Here is a 27,795-nt window from a genome sequence, read left to right as displayed (position 1 = left end):
ACCTAACTAATAACACAACAAACATCGTCTTATTGCCAAAGAAACCCTTGAGGCCAAATCAATGGGTGATTTCTGGCCCATCAGTCTCATACACACCATATCAAAGATCTTTTCCAAGCTATTGACAAATAGATTGGTGCCCCTCCTAAACAGTCTAGTCTCGCAAGAGTCAAAGTTCTTTTTATGAAAACTACACAAGACGAAGACGCCAGCCTGTTGGATTGATCTCCCACGCCATTAGGCCCAACGGCCTTTGGGCCTTGTTCTCGCGCCCTGATCGGGGGCGCTCAACCCTACATGGTTGGTGGGCCCCCGTCGCCCAGCGCTATAAAGGAAAGGTGGGGGCCGGGGCTCGCAGTACGAGGTTCACCGCGCTACCAAACACCCCACCGACATCCTAACCCTAACCCGATCATGAGAAGGGGCGTTGCCAGCGACGGGAAGCACCACCGACGCCGGCAACGCCACCCCGACGCACACGCCGCCGCCAAGGATGCCACTGCACCGACTTCTCTCTCCATCGACCGTCGCTGCCGGCGTGCAGATGGCATCAGGGAACGAGATCCCGACCGGTGCTTCGATCACTACGGCCTTCGATGGTCTGCAACCTCTCACTCCCCTTCTCTCTGCCTCTCTGTAGATCGTGTATTGGGATCTTTGATTACTGGGATTTTGACTCGATTGAGTCCTACGAAATTTTAACAATGGTATCAGAGCCAGGTGCCTCTGTGTATCCCTAACCGGGTAAAGAAGAAAAGAGAACAGATCCATTTGGATCAGAGAAGAGATAGGGCCCTCGGCTCACGAAGCCGAACCCTAAGACCTAACCCTAATTCCCCACATCAAATCAGAGTAGGGGAAAGGGGAAGAAGGGGAAGAAGAAAGAAAAGAAGGGTCGGAACCCTAACCCTAACCCTAGTTTCCCATTCGGATGAACGAAAAGAAAAGAAATCAAAAGAACAGAAAACCGAATCGGCAAAATCGAATCGAAAAACAAATCCCTAACCCTAATTTTTTCCCCATCCCCACCACGGGTTAATCCCAGAAGAGAGAAAGGACGGGGAAGAAGGTAAAAAAGGGGGGCGGACTCACCTTCGCCGGCGTGGGAGAAGAAGAGCCGAACCGGCCCTTCACCAGCGCGGGAGTAGAAGAGCCGATTCGGGGCGCTGCTCGTCGGGCTCGGCCAAAGGGGTGCCGCGGCCTGGCCGCTCGACGGCGGCGTGCTCACCCGTTGGAGAGCACGCGCGCCGGCGAGGGGGCCGGCGATGGCGCCATGCTCGCTTCACCGCCCGCTCGCCTCACTGCTGTGTGAGGAGCGAAGAGAGAGAGGCCGAGAGAGAGAAGTGAACTAGGGTTTGGAGGGCGCGGCCGCGGGCGGGGTTTTTGTTCTCCCTATCCGCGCGTGCGACCGTCCGATCAGAACCAACGGCGCAGATCAAATCGGGCCGTCGCCGGCCCAGGCGGGTGCGAGCGCGCGCGGCACTTTGCCGGCCCAGGCCCAGGTTGCGGCCTGCCCGTGCGCGGAGGACTGGGTTGAGCCGGTTTATTGCCATCTTGGGCCGCGCGCATGGGCGAGCTGGGCTGCGCTGGGCTGAAGTAATAAGAAAATTTTTTGTTATTATTTTTCCAGGAGCAATTTTAATGCATATTTTTTGATGAATTTGAATGATTTTGATACAATTTTTTCTGTGCAAATATTATCCAACGATATTTTGCCAGAAAACAGTAAAGTACTCAGTGCTTCTGGAAAATAATAATATGAAAGATTATTAATGTTTCCGCTGTGCATGATAATTTTTGTTCTCTTTTGATTAAATTTTAACCAACGGGATAATTTAATTTTAAGAGAAGTGATGAATTTCTGATAATTTTGATGAGATTATGATGTTGTTATTTTCTGACCAACGTTGTTAATAACAATATTATAATTTTGATCCATGAGAAATTATGCATTAATTTTACTTCCGCCCAATGGTGATGTAAAATGTTTGCATGGATGAATTATAAGTTTTAATTTGACCAACGTTGAGTTAAAGCATGAAATTTTATGTATAAATGTTTCTTACTTACTCTAGTGTGATTTCTGGAGACAAATGCATTGTGAACATTGCCAACATCCCAACACTCAATAGGACCAATCACCGTGTGTGGCGAGAGAAGTATGAATTGGAACTTGCATTGGGAGAGGTCGATTTTGCCATCACCTCACCGTGTCCTACTGAGCCAAAGGACCCAGTGAGAGGTGAAAATAAATCCGACGCTGATTTCGCTGCTCGAAAGCATGATCATGCTGAAATAAGAATGAAATATGACCTTGAACATAGGTAATGGACTCTCTCCAACCGCAAGTGCCTATTGGTGGCCAAGGCCACCATAGAAGAACAGATAAGGGGCTCAATCCCTGAATGTGCTACTGCCAAAGAATATCTTGAGAAAATCAAGAGTCAGTTTACTGGGTCTACCAAGGCCACAACAAGTTCACTGATTAAGAAGCTTGTGAATGAGAAATTCACTGGTGGTAGCATAAGAGAGCACATTTTGAAGATGAACACTACGGCATCTAAGCTAAAGGAAATAAATTTGAAGGAGGAGGATTTCCTGATTCATTTGATTTTTGCTTCTTTGCCAAAAGAATATGACACCTTCATTATGAATTACAATATGCAGCCTGAAAGATGGGACATAGAAAGACTCATCTCAATGTGTGCTCAAGAAGAGGAGAGGATAAAGTTCTCACAGGGTGAATCCACTCATTTTGTGAAGGATAAAAAAAAAGAATTTTAATGGTAAGAATTCTAAACCACAGGGGAAACCCAAGTGGGATAAGGCCTCTTCCTCCAATTCACAGGGAAAGAAACCCTAGGATTTTGAGAATCAGCAATATGGTGGAGCTAAAAAAGATCAGTGCAAGCACTGCTTCAAGAAGGGACACTACAAGAGGGATTGTCCAGACTTCCTGAAATCTCTGCTAAAGAAAGGTGATGAATTTATTATATTTGTAGATGAATTCCTGTATTTATATTATGATAAATTCATTTGGTGGGTTGATTCAGGAGCAACTACTCATGTTGCAAATTCCTTACAGGGGTTAAGTGGGACGAGAACCTTGCAAAGAGGAGAAAGAACGATTAAAGTTGTAAATAGAGTGCAAGCCAATGTTGAAGCCATTGGAGTTTTTTCTTTAGAATTGAATAATAGTTTTGTACTTAGACTTAAAGAAGTACTTTATGTTCCCTCTTTGCGTAGAAATTTGATAAGCGTTTTGAAACTTGATGATGATGGAATTGATTGCTGTTTTGGTGGTGGCAAGTGTAAGATACTAGTTGATAATAAATGTGTTGGTCTTACCTTCCGACAAGACAAGCTTTATTTATTATCTCTTGCTGAGAATGCGAACAATGTATGTGATGAGAATGTGAATGATTCCCCATCTGCGAATGTAACTAAGAAGCGGAAGAGAATTGATTATGTCTCTTCGAAATTATGGCATTGTCGCTTGGGCCATATTTCGAGGGGGAGAATAGAACGATTGGTTAAGGAATCAATTCTCCCGCACTTAGAATTTTCAGATTTAGAACAATGTGTTGATTGTATCAAAGAAAAGTATGTTAAAAAATTAAGAAAGATGCCAAACAAAGCATAGGAATTTTAGAAATAATCCACACAGACATATGTGGTCCTTTTTCTGTGAAAAGTGTGGATGATTATGACTCGTTTATAACATTCACAGACGACTACTCTCGTTATGGCAATATTTATCCAATTAAAGAAAGATCGGAAGCATTGGATAAATTCAAAATATTTAAAGCTAAAGTTGAAAATCAGCACAATAAGAAAATCAAGATAGTACGATCAGACCAAGGTGGAGAGTACTATGGGCGACATACCCCATATGGCCAAATTCCTAGACCATTTGCAAAGTTTCTACAGGAAAATGGTATAGTCGCTCAGTACTCCACACTGGGGGAGCCTCAGCAGAATGGAGTGGCTAAAAGACGTAACCGTACCTTAATGGATATGGTAAGAAGCATGATGAGTTACTCCACATTACCGATTAGTTTATGGATGGAGGCACTGAAAATCGTCATTCATATACTTAATCGAGTACCAAGTAAATCGGTGCCTAAAACACCGTATGAATTATGGACAGAAAGGGAACCCTCACTTAACCATTTGCGTGTGTGGGGCTGTCCGGCTGAGGCAAAAGTGTTTAACCCAAACATAGAAAAGTTAGACTCCAAGACAGTCAGCTGCCATTTTATTGGCTATCCAGAAAGATCGAAAGGATATCGCTTCTATTGTCCTGACAGACATACAAAGATTATAGAAATAAGACACGCTATGTTCTTGGAGGATAACATGATCAGGGAGAGCATGGTAGCATGAGAAATCAGCCTATAGGAGAAGCAGGTACATGTACCCACTCTGATGGTTGAAGAACCATTCTTCATGCTACCTGCTGCTGTTGCACCGACAGTGCAGGACACTGTAGTGCCAACACCTGTTGTAAGTTCTCCCGTGGCAACAATAAATGAACATGAGGAACCTGTCCTTAAGGAACCTATAGAACCAAATGTTGCACATGAGGAAGAACAACAACAACTGTGGAACAAGTGCCGGAGGCACCTAGAAGGTCTCAAAGAATAAAAAGATCAACTATTACTGATGACTATGAAGTTTATGAAACAGAATAATGTCAAATGGGGGATGATCCTACCTCATTTGAAGAAGCCATAAGAAGCGACCACTCATCAAAGTGGCTTAAGGCCATGGAAGATGAATTAAAATCAATGAGTACCAATAAGGCTTAAGGCCATGGAAGATGAATTGAAATCAATGAGTACCAATAAAGTTTGGGACTTAGAAAATATTCCTAAAGGAGCCAAAACAGTAGGTTGTAAATGGGTCTACAAAATGAAATATGACTCTCGAGGGAATATAGAAAGATTTAAAGCGCGACTTGTGACGAAAGGCTTCACGCAAAGAGAAGGGATTGATTACAATGAGATGTTTTCTCTAGTCTCATGTAAAGATTCCTTCAGAATTATAATGGCACTTGTAGCCCACTATGATTTGGAGTTACATCAAATGGATGTAAAGACGGCTTTCCTAAATGAGAATTTGGAAGAAAATGTTTATATGGCACAACCGAAAGGTTTTGTCATAAAAGAAAAGGAAAATATGGGATGCCGCCTAAAGAAATCAATCTATGGATTGAAGCAAGCTTCAAGACAGTGGTATTTGAAGTTTGATAGAACGATAAAAGGTTTTGGGTTTAAAGAAAATATTGAGGACAATTGCATTTATGCAAAGTTCAAGAATGGAAAGTACATATTCCTAATTTTGTATGTGGATGATATCTTACTTGCTAGTAGTGATATCAATCTACTAATGGAAACAAAGAAATTCTTGTCCTCAAACTTTGATATGAAAGATCTCGGTGAGGCCTCATTCATTTTGGGAGTAGAGATTCACCGAGACAGGAGAAAGGGGGTTCTAGGATTATCGCAAAAGGCATACATAGAAAAGGTCTTGAAGAAATTTAGTATGCATGCGTGCAGTCCTTCACCTGCTCCTATAGTCAAGGGTGATAGATTTGGGGAACATCAGTGTCCCAAGAACCAATATGAAATTGACCGAATGAAAGCAGTACCGTATGCTTCAGTTGTTGAAAGTTTACAATATGCTCAAGTGTGTACACGCCCTGACCTAGCTTTTGTTACCGGGTTACTTGGCAGATATCAAAAGAATCCAGGAATTGAACATTGGAATTTAGTGAAGAAAGTCCTACGTTATTTGCAGGGTACGAAAGGCCTCATGCTTACGTATAGAAGATCTGATTCCTTGCAGATAGAGGGGTATTCAGATTCTGATTATGCGGGAGAAGAAAGAAAATCCACGTCAGGATATATATTTACTCTCGCAGGAGGGGCTATATCGTGGAAAAGCTCCAAACAAACCGTAACTGCATCCTCGACAATGTATGCCGAGTTTGTAGCATGCTATGAGGCAACGGGGCAGGTGAATTGGCTGAAGAAATTCATACCCGGATTGAAAGTGATTGATAATATAAATGAACCACTGAGGTTGTATTGTGATAACAACCCAGCGGTATAGTATGCTCACAACAATAGGTCAAGTGGTGCTGCCAAACACATTGCCATAAAGTACTATGTTGTGAAAGATAAAGTTTGGGATCATATAATAAATCTTGAGCATATAAGTATAGAGAAAATGCTCACGGATCCGCTCACAAAGGGCTTACCACCCAACGTGTTCAGAGAATACATAGCCGGCATGGGTTTAAGGGAAAGCCTATGATTCCCGAACATACGAAGGGCCCAAAGAAAGTTTACATTTCAAAACGGAGAAGTGTATTATGGCTATTAGTCTAACGGCATTAATTGCTGTGACGATGGGACAGTTCTATGCACTAATCTGTGATGAAATAGGATGAAAGCAAGAAAAATATGAATCGAAAGTTTTGAGTAAGAATTAAAGAACGAAGAAAGTGATGAGAGATCAAGGGGGAGAATGTTGGATTAATCTCCCACGCCATTAGGCCCAACGGCCTTTGGGCCTTGTTCTCGCGCCCTGATCAGGGGCGCCCAACCCTACATGGTTGGTGGCCCCCCGTCGCCCAGCGCTATAAAGGAAAGGTGGGGGCCGGGGCTCGCAGTACGAGGTTCACCGCGCCGCCAGACACCCCACCGACATCCTAACCCTAACTCGATCTTGAGAAGGGGCGCTGCCAGCGACGGGAAGCACCACCGACGTCGGCAACGCCACCCCGACGCACACGCCGCCGCCAAGGACGCCACTGCACCGACTTCTCTCTCCATCGACTGTCGCTGCCGGCGTGCAGATGGCATCAGGGAACAAGATCCCGACCGGTGCTTCGACCACTACGGCCTTCGATGGTCTGCAACCTCTCACTCCCCTTCTCTCTGCCTCTCTGTAGATCGTGTATTAGGATCTTTGATTACTGGAATTTTGACTCAATTGAGTCCTACGAAATTTTAACACAGCCCTCTTCTTAAAGCTCGACATTCAAAAAGTGTTCGACACTATCAATTGGAGTCACTTAATCGAACCGCTACCGGCCCTAGGTTTTTTGGACCACGCCATCGCACTTGGATTTCCATCATCTCCAGAATGCATAAGTCAAGGGCACTTTTGAATGTTCGACAATGCGGCCACTTAGTTCACAAGTGGGGTGTTCGTCAAGGGGACCCTCTTTCGGCCATGCTTTTCATCCTTGCCATCCAACCCTCTACAAAAGATGCTAGACCTCGCAATCCATAAAGGGATATTTTCCCCACTACCGCTGACCTCTACCAAACTAAGAGCATCTCTATACGCAGATGACGTGGCAATGTTCATCAACCTGATCATATCAGAATTACATGCGATCAGAGGAATACTTCAGGTCTTTGGAGACATCACAAACTTGATCACCATAGAAAAGATCCATATATCCGAGCAGATGCGAAAACATCGACTTATAGACTGTGCACCAACATTTCCTTGGGGCCTACAACACCCTTTCCGATACCGCTACCTCGATCTATAGCTTCACACACGATCATTACAAAAAACTTCACGTGCAACCCCTTATAGAGAAAATTGGTCGGCGCCTATCAAGATGGAAAGGTAGATTGCTAAACAAGGCAAGGCACCTCAGCCTGTACGTGACATTGTCTAGGCACCTAACTATTTTCCCTCTGAAGACATGGTCTAGGCATATATTAACGGTAGTGGTAGCAATAGGACGTTTGGACGGACGCCCACGCCTACACTCCGCCGCGCTGCGTTTCACGCGCCCCCTCTACTTCCCACGCGCATGAACGGCGATGCCCCAGCAGCTGCAGCATGCGACTACGGTAGGTGGGTCCTAAAGCAACATGTGCAACATCATATCTATTTTTGCAACATCTAGATGAAACACTTGCAACATATATGTAAAAACAACTGAAACAGTTGCAACATACGTCTGAAACACTTGCAAAAACACCTAAAAACACTTAAAAAGCTATTGCAAAATATATGCAATATTCAGATAAAACACTTGCAACATATGCGTAGAACATATGCAACATCAACATGCGTCTAAAACACAGATGAAACATTTAGAACAGACACTTACAACATACGTGTATAGCCATTGCAACATATACAACATCCCGATCTATTTTTACAATATCCATATAAAACACTTGCAACATACCTTTGAAACATCTGAAACACTTGAAACATATGCTTGCAACATACGTTTTCAACAAAACCTGGTAGACGGGCGAGCGGAGCACTGCACAACGGGATCCAATGCTAGGTCACGGTGGAGGAGGATGGCAACGGCAGTTGCGCGGTCCCTGGTGAGCTGCACCCGCGGTGGAGGTGGCAGCGGCGGCGATTGACGCGGGTATGGCCTTCCCACGGCGAGGCGCCCCGCACTGCCTGGACAAGGACGCCGTGAGGCGCCCCCATGCTGGAGAAGGCGAGCAGCGGGCGGGCGGCGGCGCGGTGCTGCGGTGAGGACCGCACGACCGTCTAGGAAAATGTCTCTCTCTCTCTTTTCCTTCGTTCGATGGAACGGATGCCCGCACCTGAGTATTTCAGATATATTAACACCCTCGACCAGTTGAGCCAGCTCAGCTTGCAAACCAAATGAGTAAAAGATGGACATTCATTTCAAGATAAAACCAGGTTTTCGGGAAAAAATCAAGATAAAACCGCTTTACAGTAGCTAATTACATCGAACTAATTCAGGCAAAAGTACTGTTATCTGGGCTGATGTAGGGATGCCATCCTGGAGCGCCCTGACGAACGTATCAACGTCAACGTGGTCGCTGCCTTCCGCTAACCTCCGTCTCGATGCCGCCAAACCCGGACGCTTACGCTGGGCGGCCAGGCATGCAGGACACTTGAGAGACCTGACGCCCAAGGTGACGGCCTGCAGGTTCGGCGCCAGCACCATGAGTCGCCTCGCAAACGTTAACGGCAGGTCCTTCTCTGCATGGAAGACGCGGTGGAAAAAGAGCTGCTTCAGTTTATAGAGCCTGAACCCTGGAGACGGCTCCCATGCTAGGTCCGAATCCTCGCCACGTTTCTTGTTCTTGTTGAGCTCACATATGTGGCAACATATCTGTAAAACACCGTCATCGATGACAAGGTAGAACCGTAGAAGATGCATTAGTCATAGCAAACTACTAGTAATTAAGCAGGAGTTTAGCATGCATGCATGAACTGGTGCAATATATACGCACATGGATTTCAAGAGTCTCCAGCAGCGGCAGATACAGACCCGTTAGGCCGCCGAGTACAGCTCTGAGCTGCTTATTAATTAGGACGTTCTGGCTGAACCCACATCTGCAGCAACAACGAAATAAAACAGTCAATTTCACACTGAAAATGGAAGTTGCTACATTTCAGGTGCCTGTAGACAAGGAATCCACAATGAACTAGCACAATTAAAAAGACAACTTACAAAAGACAATTTACAATTTTTTCTATAGCCAAATAATGACAAAATTGCATGTTATTACCTGAATAACAACAAAAAAATCAAGCACCTGAGATATGGGAGGTGTTTGTTTCAATTTGGCATGCAATGCATACTACCGTACCTTTCCATTGTCAAACACCAAGCCGAGCCGGTCTAGTTTGCTGTCGACCAGAAGCTCACTCAACTTGAGCTTCACAAAGCTGTGCTCGACCTGCTCCTGACATAGCCACAATGGTCGCAGCGATGGAGCGCAACCAAACGAGATCGGCCGGTGAGCCGCCATGGAATCTTCAAGGAGGAGCTCGGCGTTGTACCAGAGCTTGGCGAGCTTCGGCGCCTGCACCAGCTCGACGCCGCCAGTGTAGCAGAACTCGCACACCAGAGCCTGGAGCCGTGACTGTGGCGCGTCGATGATCAGCATGGGGAGCGGAGGCGGCTCGTCGTCGTCGTCCATGGCTTGCAGCACGGTCTTAGGACAGAAGCCACAGGACGTCAGGGTGAGGTGCTGGAGAGCGTGGCAGCCGCGCACGAGGTTGTTCACCTCGGCAGGGTCGTCGAACCACAGGTTCTGCAGGGCGAGCTTCTTCAGCGACCGGAACGCGCCGGGGCAGTCCTGCATGAAGTGCCTGAAGCGCTCGCCGTAGTCGAGCTTGGTCCGCGCCTCCACTTCGCTCGCGACTCTCGCCATCTCGGTGACGAGCTCGAGCTCGACGGTCTTTACCGCGCCGGCGTCGGCCGCGGCGCCGACGAGCTCGCCGACGTGGCGCACGTAGTCGCGCCTGGTCAGGATGAGCTTGAGGCTCAGCGTCTCGATGACACGCGCGCTCGGCGGGGCGGCCAGGAAGCGCGCCAGGGCGTCGATGAGCCCCGCCGTGGCCTGGTGCTGCTCCACGAAGAGGTGCTGCCGCCGGTCCGAGCGGAAGAACTCTCCGACGTCGAGGGAGACGGTGGGGATCTGCGGCCACGGCAGGGACCTCCACCGCCGCGAGAGGATGGACGTCCTCGCGACGGTGCGGACGTCGCCGGCCATGGCCAGCCTGCCCAAGATGTCAAGCAGGACATCGTCCGGGAGCCCGCTGATCTTGTCGACCTCATCGGCGACTATGTCCACGGGATCGTCGTGAGCCATCGCTGCCCCCTCGGCGATGTCGTCGTCGTGTCCAGCTTGAGCTCGGTGGTCGTGGAAGTTGCCAGGGCTGGTGGTCATAACTCGTAACTCAGGCGCGCGGCAAGAGATCGGTAAGAGGTTTACGTACAATCCAGATCAAGCACGGTCATTTAATGCAAAGTCTGGTCGGGAGAAGGAAGAACCTCCATGGTAATAAGTAATAACAGTCCTGATTATCTACGAACTACGATGCATGGGTAGAAGTCAAGTCCATCTTTCTCTCCATGAAACACCTAGAAATTCATCTCTATATATATGGAAACAAACCGAGACGATTCAAAGTGTTGGAGATAAGGTCTTAAGTTTTCTCGAGGCCTAGAGCCAAACTAAAACTGAGGCCTTGATATACTATAAACACTCACAGTCACAAGTTGCATTATAACTAATGAGAGGCACGCCCAAATCTGACCAGACTGCAGGAAAAAAAAGGTATAATGCTTCTCGTCCAGTTCCTCGTCGATTCCACGATAAGTGTGCAGGGACCACCTGATTTTAACACTTGTAAAAACAAGTTGGTGAAACATAGTTCTTCACATAAAAATCATGGGACGATCTCACAGTAAATTCAGTATGTTCAATCCAGACGATTTCTCAAACCACTACTCATTTCCTGGGGTACAAGTTTGCAGATGTGTCTACAGGCTTGGTTATATATCAAAAAGACAATTTTCTCCCATCCGCAAAGATCATCTAGGCCTACGGTAAACAGTGTTCATAGCTTTAGCGTGAGTGCATGACAAGGCCATCCTATGTGCCAACATAATCTGGCGAATGCTACAGCTACAAATGCATTGCAAGGAAAGTCGTAGTCCAAAGACTGACCGATCAACATATATTGCTCTATGTATGCACAGCGGCAAATCTTGCTCTTCGGTATGCACCTCCTGTAATTCCAGGGCCTTAACAAGATGGACAGCCAACATCTAACCTCAGCCCCAGTTCTGCAGCATTCAAGTCTGCTAATAAAATGTGGGTTTGTGTCCCTTCTCTAGTATCTTGTTTCCAGTAAGGCATCAACCAATCCGAAATCCATGGCCTGCAAATGGTGAAACATAAGTAATAGCTCGAAAAGAGAAATTTGCTACTTTGCTCTTTTCTGCCCTTCTACATAGGCAAGACAAGTTAATACCTCTGAAGAAGACATGAACCGATCCCTCTCTGTCCACTGTTGCACCATGTCAAGTGGTTGCCCGGTGAAAGCAGCAAACATTTTATCAACTTTCTGCAAGCGGAATGTCCATGAACTTTTAATCAGACCTTACAAACCAAAATATACAGTCTAGTTAGTTCGTTTCTTAGCATCACTGGCAGTGTGCCAGTGAGAGAAAATGTAATGACGAAAATAAATAAATCATTCACAATTGCTAAATGCTTACATCACGAGCATAGATGGTTTCTCCAACCTGTCGCCTCACCTCCTCCACATTACCCTGCTCGTAATTCAATTGCTTGTATCAAAATAAAATGCAAGATGGGTGTGCAACAACAAGAGGTGGTGACAAAGATGGTAACTGTCAAACTAGAAATTTGTCTAGCTCCTTGAATCAAATAAGAAAGCCAACAGTCATACCTCCGATCCACCTTGAGGTTGATGAATCATTACTCTAGCATTTGGCATTGCATAGCGCATTCCCTTTTCGCCACCTGCAAGGATGATTGCTGCTTGACTGGCAACAACACCAAAGCACACTGTCCCAACTTTGGGCTTTATCTGCTTGTTATAACAGAAATCATGTTTCATGCATCAGCATAGGACATCAGAATGGAAGGAAATGTCATTGCACACGCAGATCTTTGGTGTATAGTAAATATAAAAATGGCAAGAGGAAACTAATGGATCAAATCTTATATAAATACATCGCTTGATTTAATTAAAAAACACTAAAAGTAAATTTAAAACAAGGAAATCAAATATCCGTGGATGACATGTCAAAGCAAAATGCATATACCAGTCACATACGGAATGATTACACAAAACATATTAACATAAACAATTATTTCTCTCTGTCTTAAGAAAATAGCATGTCCAACATCATGGTGAACATAACCTAGTTATAGTAGACTCTTCTGGCAAGATAAATATATTTAGGCAACGGAGAGCAGGTTGTAACACTTGGGATGTAGTGTAAGAGCAGTATTACGTACTGTGGCCAAGGCGCCAAGCATACTCTGCTGCCATGTTTGGAATATATTTGTTTGGGAATGTTTTCTCTTATTTTAAACTTAGCAAAGCTCATTGTTTTGCAACATGCAAGGGAACAACTAGAAAGCTGAATGAACAAATGAACATATAGCATTTTATTGCATGCCCCAGAAGGAAAATAACTAATGCAAAAAATGAAAGAAAGTAGCATGAATGTCCATGTGCCGCTGCTCAAACAGGATGACATGGATACAAACCTTGCAAACGTATAATGTTGTGTTACCAATATATGACAAGCAGATTAAGCTTTTAGAATAATAATAAAACTACACAGCAATTAACACAAAGTAAGGAGCATGCATGAAACAGAAGGATTGTCATGTAAATAGATTCTAGTGCCAAAATCGTAAGTCTTGGTGCTCTAAATGTATGACTTAAGAATACAATCCCAGTATTAAATCAGAAAAGGCACTGAACATAGATGACTTACCCAGGACATGCAATCGTAAATCGCTAAGATCGAATAGAGACTTCCACCAGGGCAGTTAAGATAGATCTGACAAAAAGGATATGAATTATACAAAAGATGGTAGAAGATCATAAAGAACTACAAACGAGGGTCTGCTAGAACTCCAGCAGCATAAGAATGCATATACTAACTAGAACATCAGCCTCTTCATCGACGGCAGCAAGTGTGACAAGTTGTGATATCACACGTTGTGCCACCTGGGAGTTAATATATTGACCAATGAAGATTACACGATTTCCCAGTAGTACAGTTGCGAGATCAAGAGCGCCTCCGGGAGTCATGATTGCCGGCATTAAAGGTGGATTTTCGTTCTCAGATGCAACTATTGTGTTTTGCCTATCCAAAATCATTAACAATGTTACAAAGAAATCCCGGTATATGCAATATTATTAGGGTGAAAGATAAAATTTTAATACACAGCGTCGTGGCCTCAATAAAAAAACAGACAGGTTACTTAGCAGCCCAATGTAGTTACAAATATGTACCTGAGAGAAGAATGGCAGCGTATCCTCTCAGCCTGCTGTGAAGAAACACCATGTGACACAGATTGGAATCCTATGTGTATATAATTAGCGTGAGATAGGAATTCGACATATCACAACAAAATAATAGTGCAAAAGCATGCTAAGTGAACGGGAAAATAGCACGCCTAAAAGGAATAGACAGAAAATCGGTTCAAGCATGCCCAGTGCAATATTAGCATTATCTGTGTTTACTATCCTGCTAAAAAGTCAAGATGCGTCTTCAGGCAAGAGCGTAGAACTACATGGTCGTGCCTAACATAATTAATGCAAATTCAACATGAAAGTCCCTTTTACTACATGGTCGTGTTCCTATTTTGTACTAGTCAAAATGCTCGTACAGTGGCGAAATGTGTGTAATCTACTCATACAGAATGAATTATGATATAATCCTAGCATCCAATCGATGTTCTGCCTATGAGAGGCCTGAAATGGGACAATGCAGACCCCAATCAAAGGATTGATAAAGAACTAAGCAACTGGACACTTCACACAACCAAATGATCCCAGAGACACAACCGATCCACTCTCTGCGGCACCTCGGAAGTACACAACAATTGTGTTGCAAGATAGCAATTGTGCTCCTTGAGTAACATAAGGACGTCACCAGCAATAGAACCCTGCAGGCCTAATCTAATAGTCCAGTCGATAAAAACAAACAAACCGAGTGGTTTCGTTTCGCCTGGTCAACTCAGCCTTCCCTGGGGCCTGGGCGGTGCGTGCGACTCTATCCGATTCGTATATATAGGGAAGAAAAACGGCGAGCGATACTAGAACAAGATGCGGAACCAGTGCGTGGAAAACTCACCTCGGAGACCAAGGCGTGGTTTGGCTCCAATCCGTCTACACGAATACCCAGGCTGAAGGTGAGGGTGAGATTTGGCGGTGGAGGGAGCGGAGAAACGGAGAGATGGGGGCGACAAGGGGCCGGAGGGGGCGGCGCGGACGGCGAGCGGGGCGGAGATGCTGGGGGTGGCCATGGCCGCGGCTGGAGGCGGAGATGGGGAGCCGAAGAGAGTGAAGAGCTGCCAGGAGGGAGAGGGAGATGAGGCTGGACTCGGGCTCGCTGATTCATGTGGGCTGCAAGTTTGCGGGCCGGCCTGCTTTCTCTTTCTGGACTTGCTCACTGCTGGGCTGGGCTTCCTGCTAGCTTCGGTTCATGAACACGAGGGGTGGCAACGGTACTCGAATTTTATTAGGGTTTTATTCTTGCTCAAAAAAAGTTAGGGTTTTATCCTGTTATTACAGGTATACTTCAATTTCTTTACCTATATATTTATTAATTAATGAAAATTTATTTGGATGCAAGACGTCTAAAAATGCAAGATCCTTATACCTGATGGCGCAGTCACGATTTTGAAAACCTCCCCTGATAACTCATTTTGGCCTATCATAGGACAAACTCTTGAGAGAGTGCCGCCAAACAATTCAGCACTCTGCACTCGGCAGTGCTGGCCGAGCGCCGGGGCCTGCACCTGGTCGACCTGCTCGATGTATGTACCAGCCGTGTCGCATACCAGCGGTTTAAACTCTATTCACCATGAGAAGGCAGTAATTAAAAGTTTGCGAATTACAGTACAATTCCGCGCGTTGGGCATCCCCTAACTTTCACGGCTCTCTGGTAGTGGTAGGCATTACAAGAAAAACAGAAGCCATTTGTAATGATGAGGAGCTGAAGAAACTTGTTCAGATTATCCTTTAGAGTGGTGTCGAATACATCACGATGAATCTGAAGATCACATCGCTGCTGGATACTATACATACAATATATATAGGGGAAACGAATGGCCGGAAGAAACTATTTTCTCTAAGTACCCCCGCAAATGGGGGAACAAGAATATTAAAAAGAAAACGAGGAACAGGGTAAAATAAGGCTTCGCTCTGTGCCTGTTCCCGACACGTCAATTCGAGAGAACTATCACAACATGACATATAATATACACAAACGGCACTATAGTCCAGAAGGAAAATTGCTGACTTGGCCTTGTTCCAATCTGTCCTCGCCATTCACTTTGTAAGACATCCGGATACGCATTGCAAGCGGTTTCTGCTTAGCAGGATAGAGGGAGAAGAAACATCAGATATAAGTATAGGAATATGGAATTAATGAAAAGATAAACTCCAAAACAATGCTGGATAAAGTGGTTACAGGATTATCAAGGTTTACAAAATTATGTATATACAGAGCATCGGTGTATAATCCAAAAGTCTCTGACTATGGCTGGTTCTTGTCCTGCGCAGGGCTCGTTTGATTTGTCAAATTCAAGAGTTCATCTAAATTTGACCGGTTACCATCCGTTATGACCGTTTATAGCAGATTGTCACTCAAAATAAAGTTTACCAATTTGAAGTGAAATAAATACTTTCAACTTCAAAGGTTCCGTGGCCAGGATTTGTTCCCATGGTACCCACCACGAAAATTTGTTACAGGCAGTGATTGAGGATTCAAAACTCTGGTTATAATTGTGGTAGGACAAATTAGGGACTCTAATGATGTGCGCAAAATGCTTAAATCTTTTGTTAACAACATTGTTCTTGACTACGACAATTGCTCACAGGCACATTGATGGGAATGGTGTTGGATATGGAAGTACATGTAAATTAAAAAATGCCAGCAAGTAGCTTGTATGAGCATATGCCAATTCTACTATAATCTACATAGCAACATTTTGCAAAGTGCACACGGAAAAAAAAGGCTCATGTTGTTCCTTGTGTAGTTATATTAAAAAAAAAGGTAACATTTAGTCGAGTTACAGTACATGGAACAACAGTCAACAACTTATCTAAGAAATGATGAAAGACACAGGAGCAGCGATACAAATACATGTCTGTTTTCCAACAACAAGGGCATTTCAGCAGTTACAACCCATTCCATTAAGCACTTTTTTTCTCAAATGAATCCATTAAACTTGTTAAGCTTTATTTTTTAAACGAATTGCAAAAGTATGTTATAAACTTTTTGGCCTAGACTTTTCCTGTTGGTACTTCTACTACAGCTGTATAATGTCAATTGTCAACCATTGTAAAACACATCATATGGAAGAAGACTAAAATGAAGTCACTGAAAAGATATACAAAAGCTGAACTGGAAGTGAAGGATGCAGATCTTCATATACCTGTCCCTGTTGGTTATTGGTGACATTGAGCCCTTGTGTGACTGAACCATTTCCATTAGCTGGAACAGTGTTGCCACTAGCCGGATCCAGTCTCAATTGGATGAACTGCAAGAATAAGAAACATTATCAGCATATCAATTATAAAACTTCTTATTAAAGAACACAAAGAACAAAGCACGAAATGATGATCATGTTCAGCCTCTTTCCACTGCTCTAAGTCTAAGGCGAAGAAAGATGGTAAGGATCAGAGCACAGAGTAACAAAAAACTCAAGCTATATAAATTTATGGAAAAAACGAAAGAATGTTCAACAGCTTCAGACATGGGTAAGCTGAATAAAAGATTCGCACTATAAACTATCATGGAATATCATCGATTTTAAGTGTAAAAACTATATATGTAGAATAAAAACCGTGGAACATCAAGGTGTAGTGCCAGTGAAGAGCTCAAAAAATAGATTACAGCATACAGCAATAAGATGTTACCTTTGGAACAGCAGCCTGAAAAATAAAATCTGTAAAAGTACTAGATGTCAAATTTGTAAAAGTGGCATGAATTGTAGTCACTCGTGGGTTTCCAGGCTTCCTTTTGAAATCGAACGTGATCTTCAAGGTTGCACTCTGGAAAGCTGTTATTGATGGATGGGTTGTATTCTCAAGTCCTGCTCAAATTAGGAGATTTAGTGACCATGAAGACATTATAATTACTTTGTTTGCCAATATGAACAACCAAACTAACCAGAAACAGAAGTATTTGATGACAAACCATCGAGCAGATCCATGTCCTGAGGTACCACTGGTGTGGGTTTAGTCTCTGCTGCAATAGTGGTAGACAATTCATCAATGGTTATAATCAGAAAATAGGTCTCTACATTAAACCAAAGTAACCAGAAGCAAATGTACCTGGTGACAAACTACCGAAGAGGTCAATAGCTTCAGGTACAGCAGGAACAGGTTTAGACTCTGCTATATCAGTATAATAACAAAATTCAATAACAGTCATAACTCATAAATAGAAATACAGGAAATTGCTACAGCTAAAATTACTTTAACCTTGTCCAGGATGACGGAAGTCTGTTACGGGGGTGCCATTCTGTGATGGAGATGATCCAATGGACAGAAGATCCATAAGAATATCTGTGCTTGCGGTCGAAGTTACACCTGAACAAAACAGAAAGATTGGATATTGCTAAAGCAAGGAAATTTTCTGATAATAACATAAGTGCCCCAAAAGATAATAACTGAAGTACACAATAAAGACCAATAACAAGAAACGAGGTTACATACAAAATTTTGGATCCCATATTATAGCACTAGAAGTAAATTTAAGGATAGGAGGGTAAATTACTAATTAGCAAATCACTGAGGATGCAGTGAACTCAAACTTCAGAAAAGGTAAAAGTGCATATTCTGAAGGGGTGTGTGTGTGTGTGTGTTGTTGTTGGTGGTGGGGGTGGGGGGTGGGGGACAGACGGGAGAGAGAAGTCCTCCAGCTCTCAGTGTAATAAGATAAGCAAGCTAACATGGGAACTGCACATGAGAACAGAGATACAAGGAAAAAGAATACCTGTCGTTGATGAACTCACTCCACCGATACCCAGAAGATCTTGCAAAAAATCATTAGGTGTCGTAGTAGAAGCAACAGTTGAAGCTGGGGCACCATCAGAACTCAAATCAAGTAAATCAGCTAAAGGAGCTGAGGTGGGTTTCGCTACACCATTTGGAAGCTTAAGGCTTCCAGGAGTGACTGTTGGGGCAAGTTTATCTGCTGAAATAGTTGTTTGTGTAGCAGTAGCCCGCTTCACCAGATAACTAGCTTCATCCAATACAGGCATGCGTTCAAGCAAGGATGATCTGCACTTGAACCAGATTCTCTACGATTAAATCTGACATAACTAATACAATGATAAGCAAATCTTCTGCGGTAACATATAGAAGTTTGGTGGGCCACCTGATAGACTGATGTCTTTGTATAATGGAAGTGAATTCAATTGATCTTTGCTGTAGTTCAAGCACAACATTCTCTTTATTCTGGGCAACTATTTGTTTGACCCTCCTGTTTATTTAGACAGTAAAGTCAGTGTGAAAACAAAGCAGTATTATACTATAATAACCACCTAGCTAGAGTAAACACTGTTTACAGACATAGTAAGCTTTGAAGTATTTTGGGGTTACAAAAGATCACCATAACAGGAATAATCGACACAGATATGATGCTGTTAGAGGGAAATAGCTATCAATCGACCGGAACATATAACTAAGTTGTATGACTAAATCTACTATCTGCTTTGAACTAGTCATACAATCCAGTCATATGTATAGCCAGTGCCCATGTGTATAGCAGGGTTCTAGTAAGAGGTAGATATTAGTCTAAAATACCGTAGGGCAGATATATTATGTCAAGTTAACACTCCGAACGATGTGATCATCTTGTAAAGAAGATTCATTAAAGGTGCTATTAAAAACATGAGCAAATCATACATGATGGTGAGCAAATCATACTCTTGCCTACTTGGATATGTCATTGAATACTAGGTCAGTTAGGGCGCAAGAGGGTGTCCTGGCCAGTTCTGTAGATCCAAACTTGGATCTCCAGCAATGTACTCAAATTTATCAAGAACGTCATGAATAAAAGAGAACCAAAAGTGCATCAAACAAATACAAGTTCACAGTTAAGAGAACCGCAGCTTTGAGTCAGTATCTCATGAAGTAATAATTTAGTGCAACAACCGTATGAGGTCAGGTTGAAAGATATCTTACTCTGACGTCGAAGGAAATCGTGAGGAGAGCTTCAGAAGAGCAACCAGACACATAGCTCCAGTTGTCACATCTGCTGAGTAGCGGCTAAGAGCGAACTCTACGGCACCCACAGCATCAGATTCTGTTACCTGAACAATTTGATGCATTTCTCATGATGTACCACAAATTAGATGAGTAGTACTGCACGGTAGGTTGGGAAAGGTTCCTGAACAATTTGATACATTTCTCATCATGTACCACAAATTAGATGAGTAGTAGTGCACGGTAGGTTGGGAAAGGTTCCTTACCAATTCAGTTCATTTTTCCTAAGCTAAATATTTAGATTGTAAATAAGGCCATCTGCTATGCATACATATGTATGAATAATGTGCAGTGGATTTCTGGAATAATTACTGAGCCCTTGTTTGGGTGGGGCCAGGATGGCTGTCAGCCTAGCTCCTTCAAGTATAGAGCAGACAACAATATAACTTAAATACGTGAATTCAGACTTCAAAGGATCAATAAAGAACATATCCTTCAAGAATTGTCCACTAACCTTAATTGGCTCCTCCCTGTCCAGCATGCCAACATTGTTCACCAGCATTTCACCATATTCACCAATGCACCAAACAGCTACTCTTACTAAACTTCCCTAATCAGTATAATATTGACAACGTTACAGACATCAGGTAGGATGAGATGGAATGGAATGCAATATGAAGAGTATAAACTTTCCCCTAACCTGTTTACCATATGATTGTAAGGCCTTATACAATGACCTCACTGAATATCCTTGAAACTCTGCTGTATTACTTAGTACAACAATAAGGGCATGACATATATCATCCTTCACATGATTTCCAGCCTGTTCAACAATAAGAGTGGAACATGAATTGAGTTTGATATCTCAAGCCTGTTTACCAAGATGTTCAACAATATCTTTCGATCGAACAAGATGCCTGAGGAGTGGAGAAGAAGCATATTGGTACCAATCTACAAGAACAAGGGAGATATCCAAAGTTGTACTAATTATCGGGGAATTAAGTTGATGAGCCACACTATGAAGTTATGGGAGAGAGTCATCGAGCAGCGCCTGCGAGGAACGACGCAGATATCAACAAACCAATTTGGTTTCATGCCCGGAAGGTCAACCACAGAAGCAATCTTCTTAATAAGACAGGTTACGGAGCGGTTTAGAGAGCAGAAGAAGGACCTCCACTTGGTTTTCATTGACTTGGAGAAGGCTTATGACAAGATACCAAGAAAAGTTATGTGGTGATCTTTGGACAAACATAAAGTCCCATCAAAGTACGTGACCCTCATCAAGGACATGTACAACAATGTTGTGACTAGTGTTCGAACAAACGATGGTAACACAGATTACTTCCCGATTAAAATTGGACTTCATCAAGGGTCAGTCTTAAGCCCGTATCTCTTTGCCTTGGTAATAGATGAGGTTACCAGGAACATACAAGGGGATATCCCTTGGTGTATGTTGTTCACTGATGATGTAGTGTTAGTGGACGAAAGCCAGGCGGGAGTAAATAGGAAACTAGAGTTATGGTGGCAGACCCTTGAGCCTAAAGGTTTTAAATTGAGCAGAACTAAAACCGAATACATGAGATGCGACTTTGGCGGAGTTGTACAGGAGGAGGGAGATGTGAGTTTGGAAGGTCAAGTAGTGCCTAAGAAGGATACCTTTCGGTATCTGGGATCGATGCTACAGAGGGATGGAGATATTGATGCGGACATTAGCCATAGAATCAAAGCAGGGTGGATCAAGTGGCGACAAGCTTCTGGCATTCTCTGTGACAAGAGGGTACTACAAAAGCTAAAAGGCAAGTTCTATAGAACGGCGATTAGACCGGCTATGTTGTATGGAGCAGAATGTTGGCCTACAAAGATTCGACATGTTCAACAACTGAGTGTTGCAGAAATGCGTATGTTGCGATGGATTTGCGGTCACACAAGAATGGACCGAGTTCGGAACGATGATATACATGATCGCCTAGAGGTAGCACCAATTGAAAAAAAGCTTGTCCAACATCGGTTGAAGTGATTTGGCCATGTCCAAAGGAGACTACTAGAGGCACTAGTGCATTGTGGAGTCCTAAGCCAAGCTAATAATATGAGGAGAGGTAGAGGAATACCGAAATTGACATAGGGGGAGGCAATAAAAAAGATATTTGAAAGCTTGGGATATACCTAGAGATCTATGTTTGAATAGGAGTACTTGGAAAGCAGCTATTGAAGTGCCTGAACCGTGACTTGGGGCTCTCGGTGGGTTTCAACTCTAGCCTACCCTGAAAGGCTATGTTGTTGTTGTTGTTGTTGTTGTTGTTGTTCAACAATAAGAGTGGAACATGAATTGAGTTTGATATCTCAAGCTATTTCAAGCAATGGATCACAACATAACTATGAACAGTGTCTCAATTCCCAATTACCAGCAGCACCTAACATGTGTGCAAAGATAGCAATATTTGTGTAGTTCAAAAGGGTTATGACAGGTTTTTTGTGATAGTGGAAGTGCCTGGCATCCTTTGGAGGTTGCTGTGTGCATGTTGTAAGTATGAGGCACAAAAGGGCAAGGAGAAATGCAGGAAACCCAAGTCTAAGGCTTAAAATCAAGGCTGTGGCCAGTATTATAGTTTCTTCCGCTATGAACAGGATAGCTGTGAAGAAACATTGAGAAACTTCCTTCCCTACAGATTTTAAATTCTTATCAATAATTGCCAATGCAGGTGATAACCTCACTTGACATTTCCAGTACGTACTACAAACTACTTAGGGTGCTCCGTATTTACAAGCATGCACTCATGCAGGTTGAACAGATTTGTCCAGAAGATGAAATAACTGAGTCTTCCAACAGTGTTGCAGCAAATATGCAAGGTTAGAAGTAAAATTGCAAGAAACCCAAAAAATGGTGTTCTGGAGTGCAGACTTTTCGGATATAAAAGGATCTTCCCAGTACTTAAGTACTTACCAGAGATAAAACCTTGAACATCTGGTCAAGGTACCATAACTTCTCTTGAGAAAACCTATTGGCGATGCAACATTGTTAAACACTCCACAAGTCAATAAGAACCAACAAAATAAATAGATACTAACTTTTCAACTATAGAGCATATCATTACTGTGAGATCTCCTATAAAGTCTGGATCCGCTATGTTTAAGTAATCGATGAGCTCTTTAGTCAAAGGCTTTACGTTTGTATCATTGACTAACAAATAAACAAGCTCAAGAGCCCTTTTGCGAATGGAGGCATCGGCATCCTGAAAGGTACACAGCAAATAGAAATGATAAAAGCTAGAAAAAAAAAGAAATAGACTGCTTGAACAGTAAATGTCAGGTTTGATGTAGCTAGATAAACAGCAGGCTTGATTATATACAGTTAGAAACTAATAGATCATATATTGTGAACTGTTGACTTAAATATTACTTTGCAATAGCAGTAACATATATACTGACTAATCTTCCTCGAATAACATGAATCCAGGTTTAGAATGTACTCCCTCCGTTCTAAATTGTAAATCGTTTTGGCTTTTCTAGTTACATAGCTTCTGTTATGCATCTAGATATACACTGTCTAGATACATAGTTAAAACTAAGAATCTAGAAAAGCGAAAACGACTTACAATTTGGAATGGAGGGAGTAAAAGAAGCACTTTAAACCAAGTGCAGGATTGATGAAACTACAGAGAGCTCCAAACACAATATTGGACTAGATAAGACAACCCCTTTGTCACACGCATCCATTCAAGAACTTTTCAAAGTTGGAAACAAAAGGTGGGTCTACAATCTACACTGGGTTTGCAAAAATGTGAATGCCTAAATCTTGAGAGTATTATTCTAACATGCTGAAGGTTAGAAAGTGTGGGCATGTGGTATAATATGAGGGTTCTTGTAATAATCTAATAAATACAGAAATCGGCATAGCGTAAGATATAGTAAGACCAGCACTAAACATGGATAGTATTGCATGCATTCTTACCTTTACACACTCTAATATTGTTGTTCTGTGCCTCTGAACTGCTAGTGCATCAACCGCAATGGCCCTCATAAGCATGTTAAGAGCAACATATCTGAAAGAGGACAGGCACAGTAAATACCCCACCTATAAATGTTTCATTGATCACAAGAACATAACCAACAGCAACCATTTGTTCCATGTATTATTGCTTGAAAAATAGTTGCAGCTGAATCAATTTCATAGGCTATAATAACTGCAACTGCAAGTTTAATATAGGCACATACTACAACTAGCAGGTACATCAAGCATGGTAGAAGAAACTAATCACGAACAGTGTTTATAAAAAGAAGGAAAAACAATAAGCAAGCGAGAGCAACAAGAAGAACATATCGACCTTATATTGTTATCACGGTTAGACAAGAATCTACCCAAAATATTGATTGCCAGCACACGCAAACCACTAGTAGCTTCAATACCCATTATAGCCTGAACACATTCATACAGAATGGCATTTCCAGCATTCTTGTTGGACTCAGTTTTTGTTGCAACCTGGATAAATAATTGCAAGTTTAGTACCATAAAACAATAAATGCAGCTGTAATGAATGTGAAACCAAAGATAACGATTAATCAATCACCTGAGCAAGAATATCATTCATATATTCACTGCAGTCTGCATCTCCTTGACCCAAGATCCGCAAAAGTTTAAGGACTCGAATATGCAAGAATGGATCAACAATGCCAGAAACATCATACTCAGGAGCATATGAACTATTGGACACATCTCTCAGTATGCGCACCAAACCTTCAATGCAGTTCTGCAATGAGAAGAAATTGTGTCTCAACCACTCAGGAATAGTACCATTTTCAGCAAAGAAAATGTTAAAAGTTATAAAACTGTGCATCTCCTATACGAAGCGAGAGAGAGTGATACATCAATTATCAAATAGGACCACCATTTAATCGTCATGAGAAAATGTTAAATTTTTTATGTATGCTTCCATGTAGAAATAGATGCCCTTACCTTTCTCAGGTACTCTAGAGCATCTCTGCTTGCTTTGCATAGTTCTGTGCAGAGCTGAATTGCAGATATAAGAACCCCATGGTGTTTTTCCTTCAACAATGATGCAGCCAGTCCCATGAAGTTCTCTGCCAAATCTGGCACTTTCCTGACAATCCTTATAGAGCACAAAGCAGCCTAATAAACAAGTAGAAGTATACCATGAATTAAATTGCATCCAAAAATACGCGTACAGCAGTTTACATAGACCAATTGATGAAACCATTCACAACGAGCCTGAATTTGGTAATTCTATGCAGTTTCTGAATCAACCTAGGTTTCAACACTGTTCAAATTCCTTGAAATAACACATCAATAATTCAGCTATCAGTTGTTTGTTTTCGCCATGCTCCACTGGGCTCGATTGAATGAATTACAATATACAGGAAAATACCTTTTTCTTTGTATTGACTTCCCTACTGCGCACCAACCTCTCCACTTCAGGTGAAAGATCCCGCGCCATTTCAGCAGAACAGATGTTCCCAAGAGCACACAGTGCAAGGCCCACGATGAACTGGTTCGTGTGGTTGAGATCTCTGCCACCAAATTAAGCACTAACATTACTCAAAACTCAGCACGGCATTTGAGGAAACAAACATTCGCGGAGTGATATTGCAGAGACAGCACGGGCGGCCTACTGTTTGAGGGAGTTGGTGACGAGCATGAGCACCTCCTGGCGCTCGTCGAGGAGCAGCATGAGGCCGAGGTAGCCCACCCGCTTCTCCGGGTACCCCGCGGCCGCGATGAGCTTGAGGCACTCCATCTGGGCGAAATGGGTGGGGTAGCCGAGCATGTGGATGAACATGAGCTTGGCCATGTTCCTGTGCCGGAGCTCCGGCTCATTCTCGCTGATGGCCGTGCGTATCGCTGCGCATTCCCGCCGCACCACCGCGCGCTCCTCCGCCGCCGTCTTGCACGCGCGTATCGCGCGTATCATCTCCCTGCGGGAAGCTCACGAAGCACGATTACAGCATTGGTACGGGCTATCACGACGGATCCGGCGCAGGTTTGGGGAATTAGTGGGGGGAGGGGGTCTCACCGGAGGCTCGTCCCGGAGGAGAAGGGGCTCAGGGCGATGTCCGAGGCGAAGTCCTCGACGATCTTCTCGACCGTGTCCATGTTGAGATCTCGGGGAGGGCACGCCGCCGCGAGGGGAGGTGGAGAGGTGAGAGCTCGCGGGATCTGAACGCCGTGGTGGTTGGGGGCGGGAAGCAGCGGAAGGCGAGGCGAGGCGAGCGAGGTGGGCGAACAGGGCCGCGGATCTGTTGAGCTCTGGAACTGGAGGTGACGGTGGAAAGAGCGATTGCGCCCTTTTATTGTTTCTAATTTTCTTTTGGCCCCATTTGGATTTAAGGAACTTTGTGCGAACTTGAAGGAAACACGCCCAATTTTGATGGCCTGTCTTCAAAATGCAATTTATTTTCGTGGGTACTTTTTTTTTGTTAAAAGGAGAAAATTTATTAAAAATTACATGTAGAACCACCGTAAAGTTAACTTAAACTTATACTCCGACTGAGTTGCACCTCAGTTCCTCGAGTTGACGTGAGTACACGTATATTTCTGAACGAGTTAAATGCATCAGTGACTCTAAACTTACGAGGGGTACCACTTAAGTCCATAAACTTTAAAAACGTATTTGTGGGTCTTTGAACTGGTTAGATTATGCATCGCAGGTCCATACCAGCCACATATGTAATTCTTGCTTACGTGTCACGCCAACATGGCATGCATTTTTGTACTTAAACCCTCATCTTCTCCCTTCTTTTATTAATGTATCCCTTCAATCTTGCTCTTTGCCTCAAACTTCAGTGACAACGGTGGGCACGTGCATGGCCATGAGGACGACAAACTCTTCCACCGCACACAGAAAAATAACAGCACACTGCAACGCACTCCGCTGTCGTCAGCCCGTCACGCCCGCCAACCACCTCCCGCACTGTGCTTGTTCACGCTCCCGCCACGCTTCCATGGGCAGGAACTGCCACAACCACTGTTGTGCCTCGTGCACAGCAGATCAAATGTTGAAGCAGGCCATTTGCTGCAGGCAGCACGGCCTCGCCGCCCAGCTAGGGCTCGAAGTTGATGCAATCATCATCCGACTCGGACGTGGACGCCAGTGTCGCATTGTCCAATACGCGGCGACGTCAAGGAATTACTGCGGCCGCTGGGTTCTCTGTTCGGAGGTTGAGCTGCAAGATCACCACCTTGTTCGCCTGCTGCGGAGTCTGATTACACGGAGCATCATCTTCAATTCATGGCAACGACGATGATGAGCACGGTCACCATGGCGGCCACCGTATACGTATACCGTGCCGCATCCAGGCACCAGAGTGTTGAGGTTCCTGTTCCCGTCCGTTCTCATGTCTACGCCTCCACTCTTGATTGCGAGGGCAGGGGCAGGGGCAGGGGCAGGGGCGTAGGGCCTCGTCGTCCTCCCGCTTTGCGAGGGCAGGGGGCAGGACCTACGCGCGGCCAGCAAGCCCAAACGACGAGGGCGAGCGCGCGGTGTGCCGGCAAGAACAGGGGCGGCCCACAAACGCACTGGTGGCGTGCAACCGACATGGCCGAGGAGCTCAACGTGCCACTTCCCTCTAAGTGCACCGTGTCGTCAGCTAGATCGAGGCACTAGATCCCAACGACTTGCACGGAGCACGTCGTCCTCAGGCTAAGGGACGGCGAGCATCTTGCGGCTGTAGGAGATGGCGTCCACCTCGTGCCCGTCGAGCGTCAGCGTGTGCGGCGGCGGCGGCGATGGCGACGACGACAGCGACAGCAGCCCCGCCACGTCGCTGGGCTTCGTCTCGCCGCCGCTGTCGACTGCACAGCTCCAGACGCCGACGACACTGGCGAGCTTCCTGTCGGCGGCGCGCGCTGTCGCCCGAGGTAAGGCTGTGCGAGGGCGACCACCGGCGCGAGCGGCACGACTAGCTGCAGCGGACCTATGTCGCGATGAGGCAGGGGGAATGACGTGCTCGACAGGTGCGGCTTGAGTGGGTGCGCGGTGCCAGTGAGCCTGGGCTCGGCTTCGCGGCTGAGGTTGCTGTGCG

The 27,795-nt window shown here is 44.3% G+C and overlaps 2 protein-coding genes across 6 annotated transcripts; both read right to left on the bottom strand.

Annotated features, from left to right (window-relative positions):
* Positions 1-11,438: 11,438 nt before the first annotated feature.
* Positions 11,439-14,905, bottom strand: LOC136475144 (ATP-dependent Clp protease proteolytic subunit 6, chloroplastic-like). 2 transcript variants are annotated; one of them, XM_066472698.1, is made up of 8 exons: positions 14,675-14,900; positions 13,831-13,900; positions 13,477-13,681; positions 13,307-13,372; positions 12,244-12,384; positions 12,050-12,103; positions 11,803-11,895; positions 11,439-11,709 (listed from the first exon to the last, which is right to left on the bottom strand). In XM_066472698.1, the coding sequence occupies exons 1-8, from the start codon at positions 14,844-14,846 to the stop codon at positions 11,662-11,664; spliced, it is 849 nt and encodes a 282-aa protein (XP_066328795.1). In that variant the 5' UTR covers positions 14,847-14,900; the 3' UTR covers positions 11,439-11,661. The 2 variants fall into 2 exon arrangements, with proteins under 2 accessions (XP_066328795.1, XP_066328796.1); XM_066472699.1 differs by lacking the exon at positions 11,439-11,709 and having other exon boundaries at positions 11,826-11,930; positions 14,675-14,905.
* Positions 14,906-15,539: 634 nt separating this feature from the next.
* Positions 15,540-26,036, bottom strand: LOC136478319 (AP-1 complex subunit gamma-2-like). 4 transcript variants are annotated; one of them, XM_066476724.1, is made up of 20 exons: positions 25,788-26,036; positions 25,387-25,689; positions 25,143-25,284; positions 24,713-24,886; positions 24,327-24,506; positions 24,084-24,238; positions 23,711-23,801; positions 22,828-22,991; positions 22,703-22,757; positions 20,462-20,584; positions 20,276-20,371; positions 19,741-19,868; positions 18,932-19,036; positions 18,548-18,834; positions 18,034-18,141; positions 17,884-17,946; positions 17,720-17,797; positions 17,467-17,642; positions 16,983-17,087; positions 15,540-15,913 (listed from the first exon to the last, which is right to left on the bottom strand). In XM_066476724.1, exons 1-20 carry the CDS (start codon positions 25,865-25,867, stop codon positions 15,818-15,820), a joined length of 2,709 nt encoding a protein of 902 aa, XP_066332821.1. In that variant the 5' UTR covers positions 25,868-26,036; the 3' UTR covers positions 15,540-15,817. The 4 variants fall into 4 exon arrangements, with proteins under 4 accessions (XP_066332821.1, XP_066332822.1, XP_066332823.1 ...); XM_066476725.1 differs by having other exon boundaries at positions 17,720-17,794; XM_066476726.1 differs by having other exon boundaries at positions 20,276-20,361; positions 20,470-20,584.
* Positions 26,037-27,795: the final 1,759 nt, after the last annotated feature.

Source organism: Miscanthus floridulus, chromosome 8 (genome assembly GCF_019320115.1).
Source record: "Miscanthus floridulus cultivar M001 chromosome 8, ASM1932011v1, whole genome shotgun sequence".
Taxonomy (NCBI): domain Eukaryota; kingdom Viridiplantae; phylum Streptophyta; class Magnoliopsida; order Poales; family Poaceae; genus Miscanthus; species Miscanthus floridulus.
Note: the sequence above shows the minus strand (reverse complement) of the source record. Positions and strands in the feature narration are given on the sequence as shown.